Source organism: Cervus elaphus, chromosome 5 (genome assembly GCF_910594005.1).
Source record: "Cervus elaphus chromosome 5, mCerEla1.1, whole genome shotgun sequence".
Lineage (NCBI taxonomy): Eukaryota > Metazoa > Chordata > Mammalia > Artiodactyla > Cervidae > Cervus > Cervus elaphus.
Window position 1 is genome coordinate 119,546,963 of NC_057819.1, and position 13,270 is coordinate 119,560,232.

Here is a 13,270-nt window from a genome sequence, read left to right on the forward strand (position 1 = left end):
GTGTATTAAGTTGTAATAACAATTACCCTGGGTTGTAGCCCTAAATAGGCAAGTCAGGATTTGGGAGGAAAATAAGGGAATATTTTTTAATGATGTACAATTTGGGCTACATAACTAGGGCAAATATAAGAAGACAGTCCTTAATATGACTTAAATACCCCACATTTACATATGCAGCACTCAGGGGCAGCTCTGAAGTTCTTTTCAAAAGACAAAACCAGTGGCAGCTCACACTTCTTCAGCATGCCCAGGAACTGAACATAGAGGCAGAAAGAATCAAGGTTCTCTACATCCTTCATGATGGAGAAAAGAAGACGTGGTTTTTATGTAAACTTTCCCTGGAAATTTATCTCAGAGAAGCTATGAAAAATTATTTTACTTATGCGGAAGTCTACTCTGGGAAGGTGCCATTTTTAAAAACTTCATTTCTTTGTTATGGCTGTGCTGGGTGTTTGTTGCCGTGTGCGGGCTTTCTCTAGCTGGCGCAAGTGAGGGCTACTCTTAGTTGCGATGTGCAGGCTTCTCATTGCAGTGGTTTCTCTTCTGGTGGTGCACAGGCTCTAGGCACAGAGGCTTCAATAGTTTGTGGTGCACAGGCTTAGTTGCCCTGCCACATGTGGAATCTTCCCAGACCAGGGACTGAACTCATGTCCCCTGTGTTGGCAGGCGGATTCCTATCCACTGTACCACCAGGGAAGTGCCTGTGACATTTTTAAAAGGAAGAAATAGGCAGCTAGTGTAGGAAGCATGTTATAAATCAAGAATTAAGGGGTTTAGAAAAGTGATGATCAGAAGATATGGGAAAAATTGATGATGGTTTATATCCCCAATTAATTCTGATTTTCGTTTGACACTTTATTGTTCATCGATCACTTCGTAGGTGCCAGACTGTGCCAAGTGCTTTTTACTTGCTGTAGTTCCCTTAATTTCCACAACAGATGATTGGAAGGGTACTTTTCTGTTACTAGGTATAATTTGCAAGGTGGGAAATGGAGGCTTTGAAAGGCTGGTTTGATCATGCTCACCCAACTAGTAGCTGATGAGGGGAATGTCCCCCAGTCACGGATCTTGCCATTACACTATTATAATTATGTCTCTTACTTGGTTTTTTTTTTTTTTACTTGTTTTGTATGATGATTCAGGATAGATATTGGGAAACGTGATTTCTATTACTGGTTCTGACTTGGCGAAATTTCTGGGAAAATTGAGCCATCTGCTTTGCATCGTCTTCTGAGCCTTCTTCTCATCAAACTTGGCCTCCCTTCTGGTATCTCTGCTTCCTGTGTCTGTCAGTTTCAGAAACCAGAGGCTGGTACTGGCATTATCCATAAATGTTTGAAACAGACAGCTGGGGATAGGATAGAAGCCAAATAAAGGGATATATAGCATTTTTGAAATTTTGAAAATGATCCGATTTGATCAGTTTGTTTGACTGTATCCATATTTCATAATGAAATCATGGAAAAGCTTGCCTTGACAGACAGATAACCTGATCAGAGTAGTTAATTTCTTACTACAACTAATCATCATTATTGTTATCCCTGCATTAACTGTTTTGGTCAACAAAAGTTACTGTTCTTGTGGGTAACTTATTTTGATCCCCTTAGTGATAACATAGCTATTGTATTAATTGCTTTCAAGACTGAGTTCACTGACAGTTTTTGGTTTTAGGTTATCATAGAGTCTGAGACCATCCAGTCATTGCTTGTGAAGTAAATTATTTCCCAATTAATGTATTGATATAGATGGATTTCTGTTCTTACAAGTCCTATTAATGTTTTGTCACTAATAAGAATGTTTAACTTTGATTACAAAGTGTCTTGTGTAAACTGTCTTAGAAACCATCCTTAGGTCTAATAACCATGCTTTATGAAGACAGTGGTTTTTGTGATTGTATTTTTAAGATAGGGGATATGATGAGATAATGTTACTTAGACTTTTTTCTTTATGTTTTAGCCCCTAAAAAATGGTCAGTAAGCCAACAGAATAATTTTGTGTTAATTCATTAGGATTATTTTCATCCACTATCTGAAAGGTGGGTAGATAAGCACGTAAAGTTTTTTGTACTACTAGGCATTTTGTGAATACCTCTATCACTGAGTTTTATAATAAGCCATTTATAAGGTTTCTTATTCACCTATCAGCTCTAAGTTTCTTGAGGGCAGGATAGTGGTACTATCCTAGTTCAGCATTGTGCTGGGCACATATTAATAGACACTTAAGAAATGTTTTCTTAATCCTGTCAGTAATCTCTCCCTCTTGTAAATTCCATTACATTTTGTATTTCTCTTGTGATACCTCACACTTTCTATTTTTCATTTTGCTTGGGTTCACTTTTTCTTAATTCTGTTTACCAGAATGGATGCTCCTTTTAGGCAGGAACTGTTCTTAACCTTTGAAAAATTTCCTTCTGTTCAAGGCCTTATACTCAACTCATTCATAATAAACGTTGAATAAATAGATCAAAAAACATTTTCTTTAAATAACTTATTTCTAGGTTAAAATTTCTAGTAAAATTTATTACTAGGTTAAGATTGGAGGCAGTTTTGCCATCTGTATTTTTCATTTTTTAGAAGCAGAGGAGCTTTCTTAAGTGCAAGAATATAATTTGTAAAGAATTTTAGTTACCCTATGTTACTAAAATAAAGTTTTGCTGCGTGTTTATGTGTTTTGGTTGTTTCTTGATGTTATTTATAAGAATGCTTAGTGCCTGAACTTTGTCTCTAAAATAGAAGTTTAATTTTAACTTCACAGGCATGCTGGACTGGTTCATTATATGGTTTGGAGAAACCAAGGGAAAGCAAACGATGCAGGAAGTGGTAGTGGCAGTTCTGTAAATACTCCACATTTCACTTGACCTTTTACTGACCTGGTGACAAAACACTTCTGTAATGTAACTTTAAACTATTTTATGAGAAAATGGGTGTATTGAGAAGGATCTAAGCTTTAAAAAATGATTTTGGAATTTGCAGGGTATATATTCCATTGGGTATGCACTGAAACATTGTAGGTTGGTGAGATATCTGAGAGGTAGCCAGCTTGGAAGGCAAAGATTTTCTAGAGTGCTCTCTCATCCGTCACCCTTTGAGATCTTACCTGCTCTTTAGAGGCATCACAGAAAATTTATGCTGACTTAATGAATAATTTAAAAATCTGTACTGACATCAATATTGAATAAATACTTTGGGGGTGATGAAAATGTTTTGGAACTTGACAGAGATGGTGAATTTACTATGGATCACACTGGTTTTTGTTTATTGTTTTTTAAAAATTATACAAATATATTTAATAAAAACTTCACATTTATCTTCCTTTCAACATTGTACTCATCTCCTGTGGAAATCACTGTAAAGTTTTATGTATCTTCTCTCACAAGTTTTACTCCACAGTTTTAAATTGATGGTATATCTAGTACAGGTCAATACAGCTCATAGTTTTTAAAATTATAAGTCTATACTGAACACATTGCTCTGAGACTTGCTGTTTTGCACTTAAAGCTTGGAGAATTTTTAACCTTAGAATAGATGTACTGCATACCATTTAAACTATATATAGTGTTCCATCATTCATAGTATTTCATATGAATACTATGAAATTTGATCATTTCCCTTTTAATGGATCATCCCTTCCCTTCTGCCTCCCTCATTCTCTTATAAAAAAAATTAATAAACTTTATGATTTAGAGCAGTTTTGGATTCATAGCAGAATTAAGAAGAAAATACAGAGTTCCTGTGTACCCCTGTCCCCACATACATACAACATTCCCCGTAGTCAATATCCTGCATTTCAGTGGTCCATTTGTTAAAATTGATGAACCTACATTGACACATCATTATCACCCAAAGTCCATGGTTTATATTAGGGTTCATCCTTGTATATATTCTGTGGGTTTTGACAAGTGTATAATGACATATATCTACCATTATAATATCATACAGAATAGTTTCACTGCCCTAAAAATCCTCTACTTTGCCTGTTCATCCCTCCCTCCTCTTCAGCTCCAAGCAACCACTAATGTTTTTAGTATTCATAGATTTTCCTTTTGCAGAATGTCATGCAATTGGAATACTATAGTATGTAGTCTTTTTAGATTGGCTGCTTTCACTTTTTTAATATGCACTTAAGTTTCCTCTATGTCTTCTCATAACTTGATAGCTCACTTCTTTTTCATGTTGGATGATATTCCAGTACCTGGATACTATAGTTTATTCACTCACCTGCTTAAGGACATCTTGGTTGTTTCCAAGTGTGGATAGTTATAAATAAAGCTGCTATAAACTCCCACGTTGTCCTTTACTTTTCATATGCTGCTAGAGTGAGCATCCTTGTGTGGCCATTACAGTAAGATGATTGAGCATAAGATGGAGCATATTATCAGTTTCTCCTCTTGCTTGAGAAGCTAATTGCCCTGCATTCCTTCCTGTGCCCTCAAATCTTGAATGAGATTGCATAATTTGAAGCTCTTCAGTGCAGTTCAGAATTGATCTGTTAGGGAAATTATCAGTTTATCTGTGGACAGAACTCAGGTAATTCTGTTCAGTCCAAGACTTCTCTGGATATAACTTGTTCAAAAAAGTTCTAGAAGACATTTTATGGTTGTTGTATATTGTAGTGGATACTCTAGATTTCCCTTAGTTCTTCCCATCTCTGTATTTTCACTCCTTTATCTTTGATTAGTTATAAGTACTTCCAAAGTTATTTCATGGAATGTGTCTGAGACATTTTGCAATTTACCTATTCAATGGAAACCATTCTTGATAATATACTGGTCATTCTACATGCCTTTCAGAGATGAAAAACATGCAGCTTCCAGATGCTGGGCAAATGATTCTTCTTTCTTGTATTGATTTTGTCCTTTTATTGTTTATCTTTTTTTAATGTAGAGTTTTTCAAAAGTTCCAGTTTATGCAGCTGGATTTATTTTTTTAACTAGTATTCTCATGGTTCACATTATTACATCTGTCATTGGTTATTTCCTTTTCCTGTAATAGTTATGTGCATACTCTTTTGAGCTCTTCTTTCCTCTCTTTCTCTTTTAGATTATGAGTCTATTTTTTTGGAACCTGTTATGCCTTTAAACAAATATTTGCTAAATGCCTTTTATGTACCAGCTTCTGTGTCAGGTGCTAGGTTTTCAGTGGTGACCTTGCTGATACGGAAAATTTAAAGGGAATTCTGTGATTATACAGAAGTGCTTAGGAGTTAATTTAATTACATTATTATATAAATATTTAAATGAAGGAGTCATATTCTGCTCCTTTTTGAGTAACAGAGTAAGAAAAGGGCTTTAAATGTGCAGGAGGGATGAACATTGAAAATGAAAATTGATTACCCACTAATAGAATAGTTCAAAAAGGTATTGAGATATAGGATATTGAGCTTCCAGCCTTGATGGAACATTAGGATGAGAATAGTCATTAGTTCCTGAATGGTGTAGACCAGGTGTCACAAACATAAAAGCTTAGGGGCCATGTAGATAACATAAGGCCTGAATCAGTTATAAGACAATTATAAATTATTGGGATTCTATGAATGTTGTTTGTTATTCTTCTGCCAGAGAGTCACTTGCCAGGAATTTATTTGATTTCTCCTGAGAGTTAACATTAAAAAAGAAAAAATTGGATCTAAAACTTGGAAAAGTAGAATGAAATTTAGCCATATATTACTGTCATAAATCCAATTAGATCAAACTGTCATTTTCCACTTTGCTTCAATTTTGTAGTTTCTATATTAATATTTTATTACAATAAATTTTCTAGTGGTGTATTAAATAAGAAAGTCATTTTTATCAAAATGTAGCAATGAGATGGATAATTAGCCTTAAATAAGTATTTTATGTTTCATTTCATTCTTTATACATTTTAGTCAATTTTTATAAAGTGTTTTAGGACTAGCAAAGACAAAAAACCTCTGTACTTCAAAAAGTGATTATAATTGTAACTAATTTCACTCATCAGTTTTTCTTAACTTTAGAATGTTGTCTTGGTTTATTTTTAGGTATAAAATTTTTACTTTTTTTGACTCCTAGTTTTAGTAAATTTTAAGTAGTAATTTTTCTGCTAATAATAACCTATGCCTGTATGTTTGTTTTCCTTTTGCAACTTTGAAGAACTGTACATAGTAGTAAGGTCTGAGTTAGGCCAAAGTTGAAGTATGACTAGAATTTCTTGGTTTTTCTTCAGATAAAAATTTGAACTTGCCCAGAATTCATATACCCTTCTCTGACACACAGTCACCTTAGTCTTTCTTCTAGTTAGTTCATAACCTGTTTTTGTCTATTGAAGTTATATTAGTCCCTTTACCAAGTTAATAATATAATGAATCAAGTCTTTGCTCAGTTTTTCATTGATTTATTTACTAATTTAAGAAGTGTTGAAAGCCTACTATGAGCTGGGCATTGAGTATAAAAAGGGTAAGATGAGGTTGCTCTACATGGGTTTGCTTTGAACAGTGATATACAAACTGAAGAAATTAATTGATTAATTCAGTAAGTATTTGGTACCTACTGTTTACCAGGTATTATTCTTCAGTTATGGGCTTATCACAGTGAGTTAAATAAGCAGCTTTCATGACCTCTTGAAGCTTATATTCTAGTAGGGGAACAGGTAATAAACAGGTTATAATATATCATTTAGAGATAAATATTTGAAGAAAAATAAAGGTTAGAAAGAGATGGATGAGAGCTTTGGAGCATACATCATTCCACATAGTTGCTCCCCTTGAGTTAAAGGAGGTGGTCTTTTGTACCCCTGTACTAATGAGTCATTGGTGGCTCTCATCAGTACTGAGCAGTTCTCTGCCAGTAACTCCTGAGGAGACGTACGTGCTGATCCTATAATGAGGATCTGGGTGGGACATCATGATGTCCACTGAAGCAGGATCTCTTTTCTCCCCCCACCCCCAAATGAGTTGTATCAAAATTTTTCTTTATGCGTTGGCAAAGACTAACGCCAACCTGTAGCAGTACTTATATGGAATTTTTAATTTGTAGCACTGTATTTGGAAATTTTGTTTCAGCTCTTTTAAACGGACTTATTAAGTGTTTCTTATTTAAGAAGAGATGCTGAGGAGGACAGCCCATATTTGAACATCAGATACAGCCTTAAGCATTTATTAGCAATGTAGCTGTGAACATGCGATTTCACTTTTCTTTATTTCAGCCTCCTTTTAAAAATGAAGCAGATACTCCCTGTGTTAAGGAGGTTTTGATGAGGACTAAATTAGATCATGAAAGTGAAGAAAATTAGATCATATATATGTATATAATAGTTTGCATAATATATTTTCTCACTTGTATACACACAGAAAATCTGATACATAATTGTTCTCATCTAAGAAAATTTTGAGTTATAAAATTTACTATTCAAATTTCATAGTGTGTTTTAAAACATGAAGTGTATTTTTTATATACCCCAACATATAATTTTTTCAAGTCTTTCAAATATTAGTGAGGTAAGTACCTATCAAGCTTAGAACTTTTTGCTTCTCAGATAGTCTTTTAAAGTAAGATTAGATGGGAAAAAAACCTAAAAATTGACTCTCAAGATGAATATGTAAAAGGAATATTTCATAAGTGCTTTATATTTTTAGGATTCGTCACCATGTTTATTTTCACTGGTAAAAAGAATAAGTTATTTGTTAGTGTTTACTTTAAATCTTTGTTTTATATTGTATCTAATGACCTTGCTAAATTCACATATTAATGTAATAGTTTATAAATTCTTTTAGATTGTCTAAGCAAATCATACTGTTTGTGAAAGTGACATTTTCGTTTCTTCTCCGTTTTTATATTTTCTGTTTCATATTATGTTCTTGTACTGACTAAAGACCTCTTGGACCATGTTAAGTAAAAGTGGTGATAATAAGTGGTCATATTCTTCAATCTTGGGGAATGTTTGCAGTCATTCACCATTACATATGATGTTTGCTGTAGGCTTTTAAAAAGATACACTGTGTAGTATTAAAAAAACTTCTCTTTATTTCTAGTTTTGTATAAATTTTAAAAAAATCATGAACAAGTATTAAATTTTATCAATTGCTTTTGTTTCACTGATTAAATTATTGATAAAATTGAGAAAATTAAATTATCTATTGATTATATGGTTTATTTCTCTTTTTACATGGTTAATTGACTTTCATGTGTTAAATCATTTTTGCATTTCTGAATTAAACCTCCACTTCATCCTGATCTATATATTGGTATATTTGATTTTGCCAGTATTTTGTTTAGAATTTTTGTATCTATGGCACAAGAGAGGTGTGTAATATTTCTTTCTTATAACAATTTTTTTGGCTTTTGTTAACAGGCTTTTGCTATCTTTAGAAAACATGTTTGGAAATACTCCCTATTTTTCTACTGTCTGGGACAGTTTGTATAAAATTGGTATTACTGCTTCTTTAAATTGTTGAAATCATCTGGTCCTAGAGTTTCTTTTGTGGGAATGTGTTTTTACCTTACTAAAAAAATTCAGGTTCATAGAATATTTAGCACAGTTTTACATTTAACACATGTATACCCACTGCTTAGAATCTTGTTTAACATATCTATAATTGCTCTATTATATGTGTGTCTTCCTTCCTTCATCCATCATTTTATCTTATTTTTTAATGCATTTCAAAGCAATTGGATCTATCAGTATGCTTTCCTCTAAATATTGAAGCATGAATATCATTAAGTAAAGTTCAATATTTTCTTTTATATTAAGTAAAATGAATATGGAATATAATCCATAAATTTGGTGTGAACATTGGCTTAGTTTTGACAAATATATGCATTTGTGTATCTCAAGCTCCCTCAAGATACAGAATATTACTATCACACTGGAGAGTTTACTCATGCCTTTTCTTAGTTAATTCTCATATCTGCCCTAAGAGACAACCATTCTGATTTTTTAATTCTAATTTTTTCTTACCATATTATTGCATACATTTTAATGTATGCAGTACAGCTCTCGGTTTTTACTCAGTGTAATATAGAGATTGATCTGTGTTGTTGAACATATGGATAGTTCATACCTTTTAATTGCTGAGTAGTATTCCACTGTCAGAAAATATCATAGTTTATCCATTTTCCTGTTGATGGACATCTGTGTTAGTTTTTGGCTGTTATGATTAAATCTTCTATGAAAATTGTACTAGTCTTTTTAAGCACATGTGTTTTCATTTCTTCTGGGTAAATACGTAAAGGGCAGAGTCATGTGTTAGGTTTAATCTTTGTTTTATAATAAACTCTCCAAAGCAAATTGTACCATTTTATTCCTGAAATGGTGTATTAAGAATTTCAGTTGTCCTCCATCCTGGTCAATATTTGATATCATCAGGCTTCACAAAATTAGTTCTTGTGGTGGGAATGTAGTGGTAGCTCATGTAATTTGTATTTGCCGAATGACAGATAATGTTGAGTTTTTTTAATAAGTGTGTTAAAGAGAAGATATATCTTTTTTAAAAAAGTGTCTATTCAAATCTTTCACCCTTTTAAAACTTGTCTCTTTATAATTGAATTGTAGATGTTTTTTAATATACCTTGGAGACAGGTATACATATATATTAGATATATTTTGTACATAATTTCTTGCAGTTTGTGACTTGCCTGTTCATTTTCTTAATGTTATTTTTGATGAGCAGATTTTTTAAAATTTTAATGAAATTTTATGGCTATTGGTTTCTGTGTCTAAGATTTCTTTGCCTTCTTCTAAATAATGAAGATATTCTCCTGTGTTTTCTTCTGAAAGTCTTATGATTTCAGCATTTATGTGATGTTTGATTTACTTTGAATTAACTTTCATGTATAGTGTGTGAGACACAGATCAAGGTTAATTTTTAAAAAATAGATACCTATTTGTTCTAGCACAATTTGTTGAAAAGACTTTGCTTTACCCATTAATGACTGTTGAAAACAGATGACGGTGTAAGTATAGGTCTTTTTCTGGACTATCTGTTGTGTTCCATTGATCTATTCGATGAATCTTAGGCCAGTACTATACTGTCACAATTACTGGGTCTTGTAAGTGCTTCAGCTTTTTGTTCGTTTTCAAGATTGCTTTGGATGTTCTAGGCTTTTTGCATTACCGTATGCATTTTTAGAATCAGCTTCTCAAGTTCCACATACACAGAAAATGCCTGCTGGAATTTGGCTGAGATTGTATTGTTTCTTTAGAATGATATATGGAGAATTTATATTTTAAAGATATTGAACCTTCCATTCTATGAACATAGTATACAGGCATACCATGTTTTACTACACTTTGCTATATTGTGCTTTGCAGATACTGTGTTTTGTTTTGTTTTACAAAACTGATAATTTGTGGCAACTCTGAGCCAAGCAAGTCTGTTTGCACCATTTTTGCAACAATATTTGTTCACTTCATATCTCTGTCACATTTTAGTAATTCTTGCAGTGTTTCAAATGTTTTCATTTTTTATTATATTTATTCTGATGGTCTGTGATCAATGATCTTTTTAAAATTGAGGTATAACCTCAATTTAACAGTATTAGTTTCAGGTATACAGCATAAAGATGCAATAATTTAAAGATTATGCTGCATTAAAATGTCTTACAAAATAATGACTAATTCTCTGTGTTATATAGTATCTTGCTTATCTATTTTATGCCTAGTAGTTTGTAGCATATCCCTTATTTGCCTCTCCCCTTTGGTAACTGGTATATTTTTTCTCATTTTACATTTAATCTTTATGTATCCATAGTCTTTTAGTAGAGTATTTAACAGAATAACAATATAATTTGTGTTTAAAGCTACCATCTCACTGTTCTATCCACACGTACTATGCTTTTTCTCTCACGTCTTACCTTCTTTGGTTCAGTCATTTATTTTAATTATTCTTTCTCTCACCTCAGTAAACTTTTAATAGCTATACTAGAAATTACTATATGAATTTGAGTTATTGCAGTTTTCTGGAATTATTACTTCTGCCACATCCTGTTCAATGCAGATGGACATCTTGGACACTTTAATTCTGTTTATTCCTCTCCTGACTTTTTTGTCTTTGTTGTTATGCACTGAAAAATCTCTGTGGGATTCTCAGGTGGTACACTGACATAGAATCCACCTGCCAATGTAGGAGGATCAAGAAATGTGGGTTTGATCCCTGGGTTAGGAAGATCCCCTGGAGAAGGAAATGGTAACCTACTCCAGTATTCTTGCCTGGAAAATTCCATGAGCAGAGAAGCCTGGCGGGCTATGGTCCATGGGGTCACAAAGTGTTGGACACGACTAAACACCCACACTCATTATATACTTTAAGCTTAACAAGTTATTAATGTAATATTTTTTAACAATTCTTGTTCATTTTTATTTGCCAATATACCTAGCTTTTCTGTGGCTCTTCCTTCTGTGTTGCTTTTCTAGCTCTCATTTTCCTTCTGTTGGGAGAACTCTCTTTTTATATTTCTTTTACTGATAAGTTCTTTGTGTTCTGAATCACCTTTATTTTATTTTTATTTTCAGAATATTTTAAACTGTTCATAGATTTCTTGATTGACACCTCTTTTCCTTCAAAAATTTTAAGAAGTCATTCCATCATCTGTGTCATTCATCATTGCTGTTGAAAGTTTCCTCTCAGTCTACTGATTGTTGCTTCTTTCAATGTGTTTATTTTTTTCCCTAGCTGTTTAAAGATGTGGCTTTACATCTTATCAGTATTAGGAAATTCTTGATTATTATCACTTCATATATCACTTCTTTCTTATTTTCTCCTTTCTTTTCTTCTGGGATTTTAATGATATGTATGTTAGAATCTTTCAAAGGATTCCATATGCCTCTCATACTGTTCCATATTTTTCAGCCTTTAATTTCTGTGTGCTCTGGTTTGGAGATTTGCTGTTAACCTCTGTTCTAAATTCACACTTGCTCTGTTCAGTCTGCAGGTTTCAGGTACTGACATGTGGGAAATTTTGCTGTTAAGAGCAAGGATATAGGAGCAGTAATTGGACCATGTGGGAATAAAGAGAGGGGCTTACTTACTGGCTTTTGGTTAGGACATACTAGCATGTTTATGTTATGACTGGAATGATCCTGTAGAGAGAAAAAAATGAAAGCTGTGTGAGAGAGAAAAGAAAGAAGATTTTTATATGGAAGTTCTTAAGAAGGTGAGAGAGGACAGAGCAAAATTGTAAGGAGTTTTCTTTTGATGGGAGTGGGACATAAAGAGGTTGGTATTAGTAGTATATGTGTACTGATGTTCTCATATATCAGTAGTCTTGTGAGATGAAATTCTGGCTTGACCAGTGGAGAATACGCAGCTGCTGTGAGTTCTGGACTCTTAAACTTTGGGTGTGTGTTTTGGGAAAATTGTCCAAGAAATGGAGAGTCTTGTGGTAAACTGTATTTATAGCTACCTAATTGTTTTCTGTTTCTGTGTACCCTCAGTGATATCTGCCTTTGTCTCTTAGGGTACTCAAGTATTATACTTTAAAGGGAATACTTAAATGTCTAATTAAATTAAATAAATGTTTCTGTCACATAGTTAAAATTTCTGTACTATATATATATAAGCAGAATGATTAATTCCTAATAGCACATTTAAAGTGAATTCGTAATAGTATTTGGATAGCAAACCAAGTTTTCTAACATATTTTCCCACATTTTCTTTTGTAGTTTTGTGAGTCCTAGAATAGTACAACCATGTTTCGGAATAGCCTCAAGATGCTTCTTACTGGAGGAAAATCAAGTCGTAAGAACAGATCAAGTGGTGAGTAACTCTGCTTCATTTATTTTGTGTGATGATTTAGAAAAGAAAGTTCTCTTAGGGATCTGAATTAATACTACCACAGTTCATATATTTTATTAAATGGAAAAAAAGTTTACATTCCTATAGGTTGTCATATTTTTTATTAAGAAGAACACTTGAACACTCATCAGGAATAGTCAGGTAAATGAAGAGTTTTGAAGGAAAAATGCTTATTTCAGATATATGAGAGTGGGCTTCCCTGGTGGCTCAGAGGGTAAAGCATCTGCCTGTGATGCGGGAGACCCAGGTTCGATCCCTGGGTCGGGAAGATCCCCTGGAGAAGGAAATGGCAACCCACTCCAGTATTCTTGCCTGGAGAATTCCATGGACAGAGGAGCCTGGTGGGCTACAGTCCATGGGGTCACAAAGAGTCGGACGCGACTGAGAGACTGCACACTTATGCACAGTGTTTCTATGTAGTACATATTAACGACCTTCCAGACCTAAATTTACTTTAAGAATTAACCGGTAAAATTATTTCAGTCCCAGATGCTCTTTGGGGAATGAGACTAAAAATAATAGA

The 13,270-nt window shown here is 33.4% G+C and overlaps 1 protein-coding gene across 5 annotated transcripts in view; it reads left to right on the forward strand.

Annotated features, from left to right (window-relative positions):
• Positions 1-13,270, forward strand: part of TANC2 (tetratricopeptide repeat, ankyrin repeat and coiled-coil containing 2) — a 371,488-nt gene that overhangs the window by 26,697 nt on the left and 331,521 nt on the right. For all 5 annotated transcript variants that reach the window (XM_043904966.1, XM_043904965.1, XM_043904967.1 and 2 more), the window contains exon 2: positions 12,615-12,708. In XM_043904966.1, the coding sequence (XP_043760901.1) occupies positions 12,642-12,708 (67 nt within the window). In that variant the 5' untranslated portion in view covers positions 12,615-12,641. The remainder of the gene's footprint in view (positions 1-12,614; positions 12,709-13,270) is intronic.